Source organism: Myotis lucifugus, unplaced genomic scaffold (assembly GCF_000147115.1).
Source record: "Myotis lucifugus unplaced genomic scaffold, Myoluc2.0 scaffold_175, whole genome shotgun sequence".
NCBI classification, from domain to species: Eukaryota; Metazoa; Chordata; class Mammalia; order Chiroptera; family Vespertilionidae; genus Myotis; species Myotis lucifugus.
Window position 1 is genome coordinate 171194 of NW_005871223.1, and position 18003 is coordinate 189196.

At 41.9% G+C, this 18003-nt stretch overlaps 1 protein-coding gene across 1 annotated transcript in view; it reads right to left on the minus strand.

The window, feature by feature from the left end:
- Positions 1-883: 883 nt before the first annotated feature.
- Positions 884-18003, minus strand: part of SIAH2 (siah E3 ubiquitin protein ligase 2) — a 28517-nt gene continuing 11397 nt past the window's right edge. Inside the window, exon 2 of the mRNA XM_006096308.3 lies at positions 884-2408. Within this exon, the coding sequence (XP_006096370.1) occupies positions 1851-2408 (558 nt within the window). The 3' untranslated portion in view covers positions 884-1850. The remainder of the gene's footprint in view (positions 2409-18003) is intronic.

The following is an 18003-nucleotide window of genomic DNA, read 5'->3' on the forward strand; positions in this document are numbered from 1 at the left end:
TTTGTGCACCGGGCCTCTAGTATATAATAAGTGTGGTTAGATCCAAACATGATGATGATGAACTCGGCTAGTTAATGCACAAAACACATTGCCTGGGTGCCATGCCTGCACTGGACAGCCACACCTGGATCAGCTTTGCTCCCAAGGGTCAAAATCCACCTGCTCCTGGATCCTAGTCTCACCTCCACAGATCCTTCCAGATATTGGCTTGAAATGTGACTGACTTGGTGATAAGAGCTATTATTTCCTTTCATTTCCCAAACATGTTCTAAGCACCCTTTCTGGTTCAGGGCACTGTTTTTCACTTGTACTTGAAGACTATCCTGAAAGATAAGTCACTTTGGCAATTCCTTAACTGCCAGCACTCTACCCTGGTTGAAAACTCAATCCTGGATCTCACCTAAAAAAAAGAACAACTCTAAAGCCACCACTCCCACCTGATACTACTCTAATGCCATTGGAGCAGTCTTCAATCCTCATGGAGCATTCAGGGCTAATATTATGAATTCTTTTAAGAGTTTAGGGTTGGGATTGAAGGAGTGGGTCACCCTGGGTCAAACCCAGCCCAGTACATCAGCTCTAGCCATGCCTGCTCCTTCTGATTCTGTAAAGCATGAGAAATAATACTCTTTTTTCCAGAAGCACTGGCACTGACAAATAACAGCTCCACAGAGGAGTCCTGTAACACCACCAACAGTCCATGTACAAGGAAGTGAGTTTGGACCCTAATGTGGCCACTGACTCGAGCTATGATCTTGGGCAAATGGCTGTTTCCTCCTGTGGAGACGATGAGAGCTCCAGGCCCAGGTGATGGTGCAGTGCCCCGCTCACAGGAGGCACACAATAAATGCCCGTTATTCAATTTGGAAAATGAAGTACAACATTCAGTTTTGAAAAATATTTATTAAAAAACTAAAGTGAATGTGGCAAAAAACAAAACAAAAAACCCCAACACATACCTTTAAGTAGCAAGCATATAACATTGGTTATAAAGCTTTTCCCACTCTATTGACCTAGTCTTTCCCACCATTTATGATCAAGGAGGGCCTCCAAGGGAAGCCTCATGTAAACAGCTCTCCTGTACTGGTGATGAGCAAAAACTAATTACGTGACGACTATCAGTGGACATAGGACTCACTTTTCTAGGTAATCCACCCCAAACACAAGAGAAAGACCAAGTCTTGGGAATGTGTTCCTGGGGACCTGTAGTTCTAGTTTTAATTTGAGGGATGGGCTTTGGGGGAAGAGATAGTAGAAAGACAAATAGTATCAGTTGAGGGCAACTGTAAAGCACCTTTAAAATCTGGACCCTTTCCCCACAACTTAACCCAGTAATTCTCAAACTTCACTGCTGAAAAGTATCACCCGATGGGATTGTTAAATTCACAGGCTCTCAAATCTGCATGTCTAACAGGAGTACTCCAGGTGACTATGCATACTGATTAGCCTTCCAGTTTGAGAAACAGAAACACTGTTTAAAATGCACTAAAACAACTCCTACCCCTTAAACACAAGATGAAAGCAATCTTCTGACAGTCACTGTGCTTTGTCAATTTGGAGGGACCAATTAGGGAGGGGGCAGGAAGAAGCCTCCAGTTCTTAACCTACTGGTCTGTCTGCAGGAGCCCTGAGCAACCGGTCAAGGGCTATTCAGGAAGTAAAATTTAATAATCAAGTTATAGAACCAACAGGCCAACAGCATTCACCCCAGTTTAATGAACTCCATTGGGCTGATGTTCAAACAGAACACAAGGTAACTGGGGACCTTGACTTGTGAAGACATAGTGAATAAAACATCCATAAAATCCTTTATTAACCATAGAGCACTATGCCCAAATAATTTTGCTGCATCATGGACAACATGTTGAAATAGTCACATTGATTCCAAGGTTCCCATTATCTGCAAAAAGATGTGCTATGGCTGTGTCAAAAACTAGGCAATCGCTGTTCATGATGGCCGCAGCCACGCCGTCATGGATGGATCGGGGCGTGGCCTCCCAGGTCAGCCTCCGCCGGTTCCCATTCAGCTCCAGTCTGTAGGCAAAGTTCTCGGCCTGCTTGCGAGTGCCGATGAGCAGCACGATGGCAAAGAACTGCTGGTGGCCTTCGTACTTCTCTTGTTTCTCTAGCACCAGCATGAAGTGATGGCCAAAACACGACTGCATCATCACCCAGTCGACAGCCCCCGGCAGGTTAATGTCTGTAGCTAGAAAGACAATGTCTTCTCCCTGAAGGGTGGTAATGCTCTTGTGGGCGTGCATGAGATGGGACATCACGGCCTCCAGGGACCCCTGCCACTTGCAGGAAGCACCAGGACAGGGGCAGGAGTAGGGTCGGTATTCACAGATGTCTTCGTGCTCTGGCTTCTCTGTGTGGTGAAGGGTCAGGGAGCAGGCTGTGGTGGCATACTGTGAGGACAGAAAGAAATACAGTGAGCCATGGGCTCTTCAAAAGTTCTACTGGGGTGGAAAAAAACACACATGGCAGCCGGCAGGACGAGAGTGAGGGAGAGAGTGAGTAAGGGGGTGAGTGGGGAGTGTGTGGACATGTGTGGTATGTGTGTGAGTGAAGGGACAGTTAGATCTTGCAGGAGTCTCGGGGGCTGGCGAATCAGGCTCCTGGACGGGGAGCCCCTGCTATAGCCACAGGCACTCCCCCAGCTGCAAGGCTCTGGCACAGAAACCACACCATTATGAAGGGGAGAGCAGCCAAACCTAGGGGTGCAGCCATACTAACACCCAGACTGCTTTGGATACCACCTTGGACCCTGCAGTGAGCCGCAGAGTGCACGCCACCCCAGCTAGAGTCATGCCACCCTGGCCGCTGTCTCCAGGACCCCCGCAGTGAGTTGCTGAGTGTGCCCCAACCCGGCCAAAGTTGCGCCACCTCAGCCACAGACATTGGGACCCCTGCCTCCCTGGCCATAGACTCCGGGACCCTATGTGTGTCATGCTACACCTCCCATGAGCTACAGGACCCTGAAGTGTGTTGCGCCACTCTGGCAGTGGGCTCCAGGACCACGAAGTGAGTCCCACATCATGACCCTGAGCACATGCACAACAGCTTGCATGACGAGGTTGGGAGTGAGGTACATAGTCAGACAATCTGTGAGGAAACTCCACCCACGAATGGGACAATAACATTCAAGATCCAACTACACCAAATAACTCAAGTAGGGGGCTTTCCTAGAACACTCAACTCAGGAGATCTAAGAGAATGCACCACTGGGTTCCACAAAACACCTACTACATAGCACCATCCCTCAAAAGTATGGGTGGCATAGCAGTTTCATCTAAGACATAGAAACAAATACAATGATATAGCAAAAATGGGGAGACAAAGAACAATCCCCAAAGGAAAGAAAAGGAGGAATCGCCAGAAAAAGAACTAAATGAAATGGAGGCAAATAATTTGTCAGAGAGAGAATTCAGAGTAATGGTAATAAGGATGCTCAATCGTCTGGATGACAAATACACGCAACTAAATGAGAATTATAAGGAGCTGAATGAGATTTTCACCAACATGAATAAGAATCAAGAGGAAATGAAGAATGACATAGCTGCAATAAAGAAAACCATAGAAGGTTTCACAGTAAACTTGAAGAAACTGAGGTCCGAATAGGAGAGTTTGAAGACAAGGTAGAAAAAAAACACCCATGCAGAGCAGCAACCAGGGGTGAAAAAGTTAAAAAGCAAGAGGAGAGCCTAAGGGAGCTGTGGGACAACATGAAACAAAACAACATCCACATAATTGAGGTGCCAGAAGGAGAGGAAGCTGAGCAAGAAATAGAAAACCTAAAGAAATAATGACAGAAAACTTCCCTGACTCAGGGAAGAAAAAAGTCATGCAGGGAGCATTATCTCAATTCGTTGAGGTTCTGCTTCCTGGCATATGTCGACAGTTTGGCTCAAATAAACTCACAAAAATTCTTTACAGGTTTCATTGGTTTTTTTACGTTAACACTTTCCACCTTGGAGCTGGGTCCAGTTCAACATCAGGCTAGTTTAGCTTGTGTTTCCCACTGCGGTCCATCAGTCCATTGGGTGTGGAGTCCGCAGGGCCAGATGGCTAAGGAGGAAACATGGAGGAATGCGAGTGATCAGGGTTGGCTAGCCAGCTTAACTAGGCAGACAGGAAGCGGGGGGAGGGGTCCAGAGAGGACACTTAAAGCAGCCATAAGTTAGATCTAAAGCAGCCCTGACCTAAGGGGTAATAAAACATCTCCAGCCAGGACAACTGAGAGGAAGCCATAAGGAGCTCAAAAGCAACTCCAACCTGAACAAGTAAGATAACCAAAAAGAGGAGAAGTGAGGATGTGGGGGCCATGGGAACTGATTACAAGGCTAAGGTCCCACAGGTGAAAGGCACAATGAGGGAAAGGATGGTCTCCAGGACATATAATACCTCCAGACAAAGAGAGCAGCGGCCACCCCTCTTTAGGGGACCCCTCTGCCTCTCCTTAGCCAGGAGAGACAGAGTCTTAGAATTAGAAGCTTAAATGTAGTTTTAGAGGTAGTATCTACTTGCAATAAAGTTTCTATGCTTCTCAAAAAAAAAAAAAAGAAAGAAAAAAAAAGGAAAAAAGTCATGCAAGTCCAAGAAGCTCACAGAGTCCCAGTCAAGATGAACCAAAAAAGACTGACACCAAAACACAACATAATTAAATTGGCAAACATAAAAGACAAAAAAAAAAAAAAGAATCTTAAAGGCTGCAAGAGAGAGATAGAAAGTTACCTACAAGAGATCTCCTATTAGACTATTACCTGGTTTCTCAACAGAAACTCAGGCCAGAAGGGAATGGGATGAAGCAAGGCTATTGTTCAAAATTGAAGGGGAAATCAGGAGGAACACAGGCATAAAGAATAAAAACAAGTACCTATCAATAATAACCTTAAACATAAATAGATTAAATGCTCCAATAAAAAGACACAGGGTAGCCAAATGGATAAGAAAACATGACCCATATGTATGCTGTCTTAAGAGACCTACCTCAGAACAAAGTACACACACAGACTGAAAGTGAAAGGATGAAAAAAAAATCTCCAGGCAAATGAAAATGAAAAATAAAAAAGCTGGGATAGCAATACTTATATCTGACAAAATAGACCTCAGAGTGAAGGTAATAACAAGAGATAATGAAGGCCACTTCATAATACTAAAGTGATTGATACAACTAAAGGATATAACTCTGGTAAACATATATGCACCTAATACAGGAGCATCCAAATACATAAAAAAAAACTTCTGGAAGATATCAAGGGAAAGATCAACAGCAATATAATCATAGTAGGGGATTTTAATACCCCATTGACATCATGATAAATCTCCTAGACAAAAGGTCAACAAGGAAACAGAAATCCTAAATGACTCACTAGATCAGATAGGACTATTGACACCTTCAGAACATTTCACCCCAAAGCTACGGAATATACATTCTTCTCAAGTGCACGTGGGACATTTTCAAAGACAGACCACATGTTAGTACACAAAAAAGTCTCTATAAATTCAAGGAGATTGAAATCATATCAAGTATCTTCTCAGATCACAATGTCATCAAATTGGAAATCAACTACAATAAAAACACTCAAAAACAATCAAACACATGGAGGCTAAATAGCATGCTATTAAACAACGAATGGGTTACCAAAGAGATAAATGAAGAAATAAAAAAAATCTCAGAAACAAATGACAATGAAAAGAACAACCCAAAATCTATGGGACACAGTGAAAGCAATCCTGAGATGGAAGTTCATAGCACTACAGGCTTACCTTAAAAAACAACAACAACAACAACAAACAAGAAAAACTTGTAATAAGTTATCTAACCCTACAACTCAAAGAATTAGAAGGAGAGCAAGAAAAGCCCAGAGTAAGTAGAAGAAAGGAAATAATAAAGATCAGAGTGGAAATAAATGACATAGAAACCAAAAGTACAATACAAAAGATCAATGAAACCAAGAGCTGGTTCTTTGAAAGGATAAACAAGACTGATGAACCTCTAGCCAAACTCACCAAGAAACAAAGAGAGAGAACCCAAATAAACAAAATCAGAAATGAAAGAGGTGAAGAAACAACTGATCCCACAGAGATACAAAGGATCATAAAAATTAGAGTTGGCACAAATCTATTCCAACAAACTGCACAACCTTGATTGACCAAATGGACATAGTCTCAGAAAAATACAATATTCTGAAACTCAATCAGGAAGAATCAGAAAACCTGAATAGACCAATAACTACTGATGAAATTGAAGCAATAATAATAATAATAATAAAACTCCCAGCAAACAAAAGCCCTGGTCTGGATGGCTTCACAGGTGAGTTTACCAAACAATCATGGAAGAACTAACACCTATCCTCCTCAAACTATTCCAAAAAATTCAAGAGAAAGGAACACTTCCAAGCTCTTTCTCTGAGGCCAGCATTACCCTAACCCCAAAACCAGAAAAAGACACTACAAAGAAAGAGAATTACAGACCAATACTCCTGATGAACATAGATGCTAAAATCCACAACAAAATACTAGCAAATCAGATCCAGCAATAGATTAAAAAGACCATACACCATGACCAAGTGGGATTTATTCAGGGAATGCAAGGCTGGTACATATCCGCAAATCAATAAATGTGACACAGCACATTAACGGATAGCAAGACAAAAACCACATGATCATATCAATTGTTGCAGAAAAAGCATTCAACAAAATCCAATACCCTTACTTGATAAAAACTCTGAGCAAAGTGGGAATAGAGGGATCATACTTCAACATAAGAAAAGCCTTATAGGACATACCTAAAGCCAACATCATACTCAATGGGCAAAAACTAAAACAATTTCCCCTAGAAACAAACCAAGACAGAAATGCCCACTCTCACCACTCCTGTTCAACATAGGACTGGAAGTGCTAGCCATAGCGATCAGACAAGAAGAAGAAATAAAAGGCATCCAAATTGGAAAAAAAGAACTAAAACTGTCATTATTCGCAGACGACATTATATTGTACAAAGAAAACCCAAAAGACTCCATCAAAAAACCACTCAATTTAGTAAATGAATTTGGCAATGTAGCCGTATATAAAATTAACACCCAGAAATCCATGTCATTTTTATACACCAATTATGAACTCTCAGAAAGAGAAACTAAAAAAATAATCCCATCTACCATTGCAACAAAAAAATTAAGATACTTAGGTATAAACTTAACCAAGGAGGTAAAAGACCTGTACTCTGAAAACTACAGGATGTTGAAAAAAGAGATAGAGGAAGATATACACAAGTGGAAGAATATACCATGTTTATGGATTGGTAGAATCAACATCATTATAATGGTCATACTACCCAAAGCAATCTATAGATTCAATGCAATCCCTATTAAAATACTAACAGCATATTTCACAGACCTAGAACAAGTACTCTAAAAATTAAAAGGAATCAAAAAAGACCCCAAATAGCTGCAGCAATCTTGAGAAAAAACAAAGTTGGAGGGATCACAATACCAGATATCAAGCTATATTACAAAGCCACTGTACTCAAAACTGCCTGGTACTGGCACAAGAACAGCCATATAGACCAATGGAATAGAACAGAGAACCCATTATGCTCAATTAATATATGACAAAGCACACAAGAGCATACATTGGAGCAGAGACAGTCTCTTCAATAAATGGTGTTGGGAAAATTGGACAGTTACATGCAAAAAAATGAAACTAGACCACCAACTTACACCATACACAAAAATAAATTCAAAATGGATAAAAGGCTTAAATGTAAGACATGAAACCATAAAAATCCTAGAAGAAACCATTGGCAGCAAAATCTCAGACATCTCTCGTAGTAATATGTTTACGGATACATCTCCTAGGACAGTGGTCGGCAAACTCATTAGTCAACAGAGCCAAATATCAACAGTACAACGATTGAAATTTCTTTTGAGAGCCAAATTTTTAAAACTTAAACTATATAGGTAGGTACATTGTTATTAACTTAATTAGGGTACTCCTAAGCTGGCATCCTAAGCTAAAAACATCCTCAATCTGATTGAGGTACGTTCGCTGAGGTCGACCCCTTCCAACTCTCCCATCCACACTCGTCTTGTATACTTGTTTCCTCTATCTCCTTTTGTTCATCCTCTCTATATGTCCAAACCATCTCAACATACCTTTCTCAATCCTGGACACTACATCTTCTTTCACTCCACAACGTTTCCTAAAATTAACTTAATAAACTTTACTTAAAGTTTTAAGTCTTAGTTAAGCTATAGGTACGTTGAATAAAACTTGATATCATACTTAATAACGATATTATTTATTGATAAAATTAAATTCCTTACAATTTACCTTACAATATCCATAAAATTAAATCATGACAATGACTGACAAACACTAATGTGAACAATGGCCTTGCATCTCCTTGGAAAGTTTGGGTAAGTCAGGTTTGTATGTTGTTGTTTTTAATTTTAGGCACGATTCCAGGTTCTCATCAATAAGACGACTTCTCAATTTACTCTTGATAAGGTTCATGCTTGAAAATGATTGTTCGCATAAATATGTAGACCCGAATAAGGAAAGAACAGCAAACGCTAGTTTTTTCAGTTGATTATATGAGTCAGGAATACTATTCCAGGTGTTAAAAATCAACATATCTTCCTTCTCCAGGTCTTTCAAAGCAGACCACTTGTGCTGTGAACTAAGTTCACATTTGTTTTTCTCCAATATTTCTATATCAGCACAAAGACGTTCAAATTTCGAGCTCCACAGTTCTTTGTTTTTTAAATCCAGCAATTGCATTTCAAAGTTGCCAATGTCAATATTAAAGGGAGAAAAATTTAATTCTGTTACAGTAGCATTGAGAGGTTTTTTAACAAAGGCTAACGTCACTTTGCTGTTTCTGAATTCCTGAAACCTGTTGAGAAAAGCTTCCCTCATATTTAAAAGTGTTGTTTTGAAATAGCAAATGTCAGTATCAGAATTATATTCTTGGCGATGTTTCAACAGGCTTGAAAAGTGGATCCAAGTTTCTCTTTCAAAATCTTGAGCAAAAACAAATAATTTGTTTTTGAATGAAATAACTTTCTAACATCGAAAAAACTGTGTTTCCTTTCCCCTGTAGTTTACGATTAAGCTGATTTAGATGAGACGTAACGTCTACCATGAAATAAAATTTTTGGATCCACTGATCGTTTGTTAGTTCTGGATAGTGAACACCCTTCTCAAGGAGAAATGCTTTAATTTCTGTTAATAAGGAAGTGAAACGTTTCAAAACGTTTCCTCTTGATAACCAACGTACCTTGTTATGTAGCAGAAGATCTGCGTACTCACTCTCCATTTCAACTAAAAATTCTTTAAACTGGCAATGATTAAGAGCTTTAGCTATAATGGAGTTGATAATCTTAATCACCAATTCCATAACTTTGCAAATTTCTTCTAGAAATGTCTGTGCACAAAGCGTTTCTTGATGAATGATGCAATGGTAAGTAAGTATCTCGTGATTAATTTTTTCTTTCAAAATAGCAACAAACCCGTTTCTTACACCGGTCATACTTTTTGACCCGTCTGTTGAAATTGAGACAATTTTATCGAGTGGAATATGATGTTTTTCAATGCATTCAATTACAGCATTTGCTATATCCTCTCCACGTGTTTGACCTTTGAGTGGCAATAATCCTAAAAGTTCTTCTTTAGGACCTGTAGATGAAATAAATCGTACAAAAAGTGAAACTTGCGCTGTATCATTTATGTCACAAGACTCGTCAACTGCTATTGATAAAGCTGAAACCAATTTAAGATCTTCGACTTGCTGGTTGGTTATATTCGAAGACATTTTGTCTGTTCTATCTTTCACTGTTTTAGAGGACAATGGTAACTCTAATTTTTTTTAGAATATCTGCTTTGTTCTTAAAATCCTGAAACAGCTCTTCAGATGCATTTATAAAACAACTTTTTATGTATTCGCCGTCTGTGTATGGTTTTCCTCTCTTAGCAATCTCTTGACTAACCACAAAACTTGCAATATTAACATTGTTGGAAGATTGAATCCAGTAATTAAATACAGAACTTGATTTTTCTTGACTCTTCTGAAGTTCCTCAACTGCTTTCTTCCTTGCATCACCGACAGGATATTTAGTACTAAATGACACGTGTTTAGTTGTAAAGTGTCTCTCCAAATTTGATTTCTTGTTATGCGCCAATTTTTCCTGACAAATAAGACAGGTTGGAAGGCCAGTTAAGTTTTGAATAAACACGAAAGTCTCGGTCCATTCAACTTTAAATTCACAGTTTTCGTCTTCCGTTTTTCTTTGCTGCTTCTTTGTAGCCATGTCAAACAGGGCACCTAAAAAATGTTTCATTTTATAATAATAAAGCCACCAACACAAAATAATTACAATTCTTAAATTGATGACAAAAATACCTGTAGGATTTGCAGCTGGTTGGAAAAATACAGGTAACTTTATGCTTTGAGTAGGTACTTTGGTCACCCCGTGCACGATTTGCCGATGCGACTAGCACTAACCACTGCACAAGGAGACTGCTGACTGGCTGGCTCACTCAACTCGTGCATGAATTGTGCGCGCCTCCCCCGTTGCGTATCCCACGGCCCCCCTGCGCTGTGTCTCCCGTCGCCCGACACGCCACTTCTTCAAAATAGATTCACCCAGGCCGAAAACCGACTTCTGTGCACGGGCCACGAAGTTTCAATCGCACTGTACGTGAGCGCCCGCACGTGGTATTTTGAGGAAGAGCCACACTCAAGGGGCCAAAGAGCCGCATGTGGCTCGCAAGCCGCGGTTTGCCGCCCCCTGTCCTAGGACAATGGAAACTAAGGAGAAAATAAATGGGACTACATCAAAATAAAAAGCTTCTGCACAGCCAAAAGAAACCCATCAACATAAAAACCAGAAAGCCCACTGCATTAGAGAACATATTTGCCAATGATACCTCCGATAAGGGGTTAATCTCCAAAATTTATAGGGAACTCATACAATTTGACAAAAAAAAGATAAACAATCCAATTAAGAAATGGGCAAAGGATCTATATAGATACTTTTCCAAAGTGGACATACAGGAAGCCAAGAGACATATGAAAAAATGCTCAAGGTCACTAATCATCCGAGAGATGCAAATAAAAATGACAATGAAGTACCACCTCACACCTGTCAGAATGGCTATAATCAACAAATCAAGAAATGACAAATATTGGCAAGGATGTGGAGAAAAGGGAACCCTGGTACACTGCTGATGGGAATGTAGACTGGTGTAGCCTCTGTGGAAAACATTATGTAGTTTCCTCAAAAAATTAAAAATGGAACTCCCATTTGACCCAGTGATCCCACTTCTAGGAATATATCCCAAGAAATTAGAAACACTCATCAGAAAGAATATATACACCCCTATGTTCATAGCAGTGCAATTTACAATAGCTAAGATTTGGAAACAGACTATGTGGATTAAAAAACAGTGTAGAGCTACACAATGGAATACTACACAGCTGTACAAAAGAGCTGTTGTTCTTACCATTTGCAACAGCATTGATGGACCTGGAGAGCATTATGCTAAGCAAAATAAGCCAGTCAGAGAAATGTAAGAATCACATGATCTCACTCATTTGTGGAATATAATGAACAATATAAACTAATGAACAAAAATAGATACAGAGACACAGAAGCATCAAACAGACTATCAAACCTAAGAGGGAGGGCAGTGGAGGGTGGGGAGGGGGGTGAAGAGATCAACCAATGAACTCTTATGGGTATATGCATAACCCATGGAATTAGGCAATGGGGTGGTGAAGGCCTTGGGTGGGGAACGGGGGCAGGATGGGAGAGGCCATTGGGGGAACCGGGGGACATATGTAATACTTTCAACAGTAAAGATTAAAAACAAATTCTACCGGCTTAAGCCTCTAAGAGTACCCACTCAGGTTTCCGGGGCTTAACCTGTAGTCTTATTTCAACTATTTTTGCTGGAGATGAGTTGAAGACTTGAGTAAAAGTCTCAGTTCCCATTCACTGTCAGTACTACCCTGCACAAAACCAGGGCAGATCCTGCAGCAGGAGTGTGCTGCATTCCAACCCCCTCTAACATCAAAAACTTAGAGCTCAACTACTCTTAGTATAAACACAACAAAATTGCTGAGGCAGTCCTAGGAAACCGTCTTTCCCCTTATTTTCTGTGAATTTCAAGACCTTTTAAAAGAATTTTAAATTGCTTAGGGGTAGGGGTGGACAAGGAATATGTTATCTCCAGACTGGTTTTCACCTAAACAATTTAGAAAATACTACTCTCTTTTTTTTGGTCTCCACTTCATCCTGGATCAAACTGGTGACTGGCAGGCAGGCTGTGGGGAAGACTGTCCTTTGGCTCCATGCTTTTGCCTGCTGGAGTGATCAGTCTGGGGCAGAAGAAGGCCGGAGACCACTCACCTGATAAAAATAATACCTCACCTTCTTTATCTTTTAAATCTTCCCCTGAGGGGCTCTGAACACACCTCTTGGGTGAGAGGAAATCACTTCTGACAGCTGCTTAACTAACTTGGGAGACTGCTGGTCGGTTTGGTTCCAGCCAGCGGAGGTTAAAATGAGAAGGGCTCCACACTCCTCTCAAAGCCCTCTGCGCTTTCCTGAGACCACTTCCTCAAGTTCAATTGCACATCTCCTATGACCAGGTATGTCAGGTCCTCGACAGGCCCAGGAGAAAGGTGAACTAAAGTGGGTCCTGGAGTGGGTGCTGTCCTAGAGGAGTTTTCTGACTTGGTCAGTCCACCCCTTAAACTACTGCCTTAATAGGGTACAAACAAAACCTTTTTCTCCCGTGAGCTCAGGATGACATTCCTGATGGATAAATCACACCTATCACAGGAAAAGACCACATGGAAAGGAATCAGATATTTGTTCCCAATCTTCACAAAAATGACAGTGTTCATTCCTAGCTAACGGATGGAGCCAGCCAACAAGTAGACACTTGCCCAGAGTACTATGCAATTGTCTTGTAAAGGATGAGGAAGCCTGAACAACTTTTTGGGTGAAGCTAGAAGTATGTCTCAGCACTCTCGAGCAGCAGTGGCAGGTAAGACTCCCCCAACCCCTTTTGAAACAAGACACTAAATGAGGGCAGGGTCAAGGCCATTTTCCAAGATGCTGTGTCCAACTGCTAAAAAAACAAAACAAAATCCCACAGCTGTTTTTGCTTCTCCCTACCCTGCCTTAGGGATTCAACCCCTTATAAACTTTAAGTAGGTCAACTTTGAAATTTTACAGCTGAATTTATCATTAGCAACAAACAGGCATTAGCACCTTCTCCATACAAGACCCCAAGCTATAGTCACTGAGGATACAGAAGCAATGAAGCCAGGCTGCAAGCCCCTATTAAAGAGGAGAGTGGCTTAGAGAAAGAAATGCAGCTCGTTCCTCCCAGACCTAAAGTGGATGATGATAATTTTCAATAGAAATCATCAGAAATTTCACTGTTATTTACTTTGCCCATAGGAACTGCTTATTCATATTTTTCACATGGACTAATCTCAAAAGCATGGGTGTAAAAAATTTAATCAGAGGAGAAAAACAAGTTTACTTACCCATATATGTTAATATTTTGTGTTCCTAACAAATATAAGGCCCTAATAAGCAAATTCGTATTAACTGTGTTTTAAATCTAGAGTGCAGCTAGGAATAGAGAATCTTCTGATGTTCTGTGAGTGATGGGTGAGGCATTTCTGCCCAGAGTGTAAAACACATACGCACAATAAAAATAATAAGAATTAACCCAGAGCCTGGCAGATTCTCTGGTTGAAATATTTGAATCTGAAAGCATTTCAGAATGGGCTGTTTACCACAGCTGCCCAGTACTAATTCCAGGAGCCAGAAGAACTTTGGCAGAGTGTACAGAAAAATGCCATCTGTACATCTTCCTCAACTAAAAGCCCCAAACCACTCCACATCCACCCACTCAATGCGCAGCAAATATTCATCACCTAGCAGTCATTTTAGAACTTTTTCTTGTGTAACTCAAGTAGAAATATTTATATTCTGAATTATTTGGTTTGCCTTACAAGTCACACACTATCCTTCAACCCAAATATAGAGAACAGGGAACCTCCCCAAATTATGCAAATAGAAAAGGCATTTACTCAGCATTTGTGCAGACAATGACCTTATGAAGAAAGGTCTTGCCTTCCATTAACTTAAGTTTTTTAAAAAAATCTTTATTGTTCAGACTATTACAGATGTTCCTCTTTTTTCCCCCCCATAGCTCCCCTCCACCTGGTTCCCACCCCCTCCCATGCCCTCTCCCCGTCACTGTCCTCGTCCATAGGTGTAAGATTTTTGTCCAATCTCTTCCCGCACCCCCCATACCCCCTTCACCCCGAGAACTGTCAGTCCGCTCCCTTTCCATGCCCCTGATTCTATTACATTCACCAGTTTATTCTGTTCATCTTAAGAATTTTTAAAGTGTTAGGTGTTTACTCCATGCTTTTTCTAAACAAGCTAAACTTTAATGCTAAACTCTTCCTTCTCTTTTCCATCACAGGTGAGGGGCGTCTTCATGATCCCTAGTACCACTTTTATGATGTCTGGATTAGAGATTATTCTAAAAAGAAAACATCTAAACTTTAGCCCTGGCCGGGTAGCTCTGTTACAGGATTCCAGGGCAGGAGCAATAGGGAAACTGAGACAGGAAAGTTAAAACAAGTCCAAACAGTGCGGGCAATTTACAGCCAGCTTATAACTAACAAACTATGATCTCCCCGAACCAAGGACACAGGGCAGATGGTTAAAACCCTCCCTCATGAGAGAATGCAGAAAGGGAGGGGGAAGGGGAAAGGAAAAAAAAAAAAAAGGCAGTTTTACTCCCCAAACAGAGAAGCCAGCTGTCTCAAGACTTAAGGTAAAGTTGCCAGGTACTTTTCCTGAATTCTGGGAAGGCCACAACAAAGTAAAAAAGGGACCTTGAGAATTAATCTGTACCAAAATATTCAGCAGAGGAATCTGAAGCCTACTGACAGGAAGGTATATAACGCCTTCAACTTGCTCTTTAGATTAGCTGAGAGCCCGTCTGTGCTCCATAAGCCAGATGTATGTTTGCTTGCTCTGCTTTTTCAAAAAAGGTGCATGCTTTAATAAATTGGCCTTTCACAACACAGTCAAGATCTCTTGTATAAATTCATTTATATGAAAAGACAAGGATGGAGGTTGGGGTCAGCCCTCTCCCACTGATTCAGGGGGTTGTCCTAAGAACATCTCTCTGGTGTTGATGAGAGGTGGCCTATAACAGCTCAGTTGGTTAGAGCGTTGTCCCTATACGCTAAGGTTTCAGGTTTGATGCCTGGTTAGGGCACATAAAATAATCAACCAATGAATGCATAAATAAATGGAACAACAAATCAGTGTTGTTCTCTCTCTTCCTCCTTTCCTCCCCCCTCTCCCTCCTCTTATTCTCTCTCTCTAAAATCAATCAATAAATAAAAAATTTAAAAAAAAGTTAAACACTCATACACACATACACACACACTCCACTGTCACATTTCATGCTTATAACAGTCTCAGCACTGTTCTGGAAAACACTACTGTGTTATTGCTACCTACATTAGGGGCTCGAATCCAGGGATAAGAGGGAGGGTTTCAGGGTCTGTGAATTCTGGAAACTGCATGGAAAACTGTCTGGGTGCTCTGAGAAGCAAACCCAAATTGCACTGGCCGGCCCCTGGGCTGTGCTTTCCTGATAAGCTCCCAGGGTTCTATCCTAGAGCCCATCCTGCCCTGTGATGTTTCCTGTGGAGAGGGGCCATCCCCTGCAACAATTAACAGCTCAACACAACAGAAATACAGACAACAGTGCAGAGGAAGACCAGGGAGCAACTCTAAATGTGAGGACAGGATGAGGAGGTGGTAAGTAGACAAAGGGACTGTGGATGGAGTGGTTCCAGCACAGGATGGTGGAGCAAACAGTGGGGATAAAACCTAAATGAGAAGCAGGAACTTGATTGATTACTCAGTTTATTTTTGTTTTTTTCTATAGCGGCACTATCAACTTTTTAGACCGATACTTCTTTGTGACGGGGCTGTTCTGCGCCTTGTGGGGTTTTAGCAGTATCTCTGGCTTCTGCACACTAGATGCCAATAGCAACTGTCCCCCAACCCCCATCAGCTATGACAACCAGAACTGTCACCAGGCATGGCCAAATGTCTCCTGGGGGGCAAAATGGCCCCAGTTGAGAGGCACTGATTTAACTGAATGACAAAACCTGGCTGGGCAGCCACAATCAGAGCTGTGAGGGGGGGCCCACACGGGTAGGCAGGTCAGGCTGGTCACTACCCCATCCCACAGGCACCACTCAGGACAGCTCAAGTATGCCAGCCCCACACATAGGTAGGTCTTGATTGTTTGCAAAGCGTGGAGGTAGGCCAGGGAGCTGGTTCCACCTGTGTTACAGACTGACTCTCAAGGCTCTGTAGTCATGTGTGGTCACACGGAGCAGAGCCTTCCATCCTGTGCTTAGGAGTCAAACAAAGAATATGAGAAAAAGAAATTAATTTACATTTGCCTTGATTCCCCAGCACCCAAATCTACAAGCGCAAAAACCAGAGTGGAGAGATCCACTGCTTTTAGAAGCAGGTTCTAAAATTAACTTCTTTGGTTTGCAAAGCAGAAAAAGAGCCCGAAAGGCCTCTCCTTAAGGAAGGGGCAGCACACCTACAAATAAGGAACCAGTAATTAGGCCCTCCCAGCCTTCTCTGGCATCTTTCAAGAGGTTTCACTTTTCCCACTCTGGCTAGAGCTTGCCCCACCAACTGGGGCGGGTTCAAAGGAGGCCTGCTTTCCTTCAGACGCCTTTGTCTTGGATGCACTCTCTTGTTCCCAAGAAGCACCTGGGCTGGTTTGTAGAGGGCTGCCTGTGGGTCCTGGGACTTGTTCTCAGCTATAAACAAGATTTCTCCACAGGGAAATCTCTGCTGGTGAGGTGGGAATATGCTTAAGTAAACCTCCTGGGGGTGGGGCAGGGAGGCACAACCACACACAGAAGCTCAAAGCAAAGAAGAATGCAAGGCGGGGAGGATGGCCCAGCAGAATGAGAAACAAATGTTGAAATATAATTTCTGATTTCTCTTTAGAAACTTTTTGCATTACAATAGCTCAAAAGTCTTGTGCAAATGTGTCCTGTCAGGAAAGGCAATATGTGACTTGGTACCTCATTAAAATATATATATATATATATTTTATTTCAGAGGGGAAGGGAGAGGGCGATAGAAACATCAATGATGAGAGAGAATCACTGATTGGCTGCCTCCTGTATGCCCCCAACTAGGGATCGAGCCCACAACCCAGGCATGTGCCCTTTGACTGGAATCAAACCCGGGACCTTTCAGTCTGCAGGCCAATGCTCTATCTGCTGAGTCAGACCAGATAGGGCTGGTGCCTCATTTTTTAAAAAATATATTTTATTGATTTTTTACAGAGAGGAACCGAGAGTTAGAAACATCGATCAGTTACCTCCTGCACACCCCCTACTGGGGATGTGCCCGCAACCAAGGTACATGCCCTTGACTGGAATCGAACCTGGGACCCTTTAGTCCACAGGCCGATGATCTATCCACGGAGCCAAACCAGTTAGGGCATGGTGCCTCATTTTTAAGTCTTTCCAGAAAGCAGTAAACAGAACTAATTCTTTTTCTCAGCATGGGTTTGAAGGGTGTATTTAAATGAATCTAGGCAGGGTTTTGGCATAGAAACCCTTTTATATACAAACTAGAGGCCCAGTGCACGAATTCATGCATGGGTGGGGTCCCTTGGCCTTGGCTGGCGATGGGAGCCTATGGGGGAGGGGGGGCGGGCAGCTGGCTGGCCAGGGGGAGGGACTGTGGGAGATTGGCTGTGGGAGCTCACTCACCACCAGGGGGCAGCTCCTGCATTGAGCATATGCACCCTGGTGGTCAGTGCACATAATTGCAACTGGTTGACTGGTTGTTCAGTCACTTAGGCTTTTATACCAGGTATATACGGATAGGACCAGAT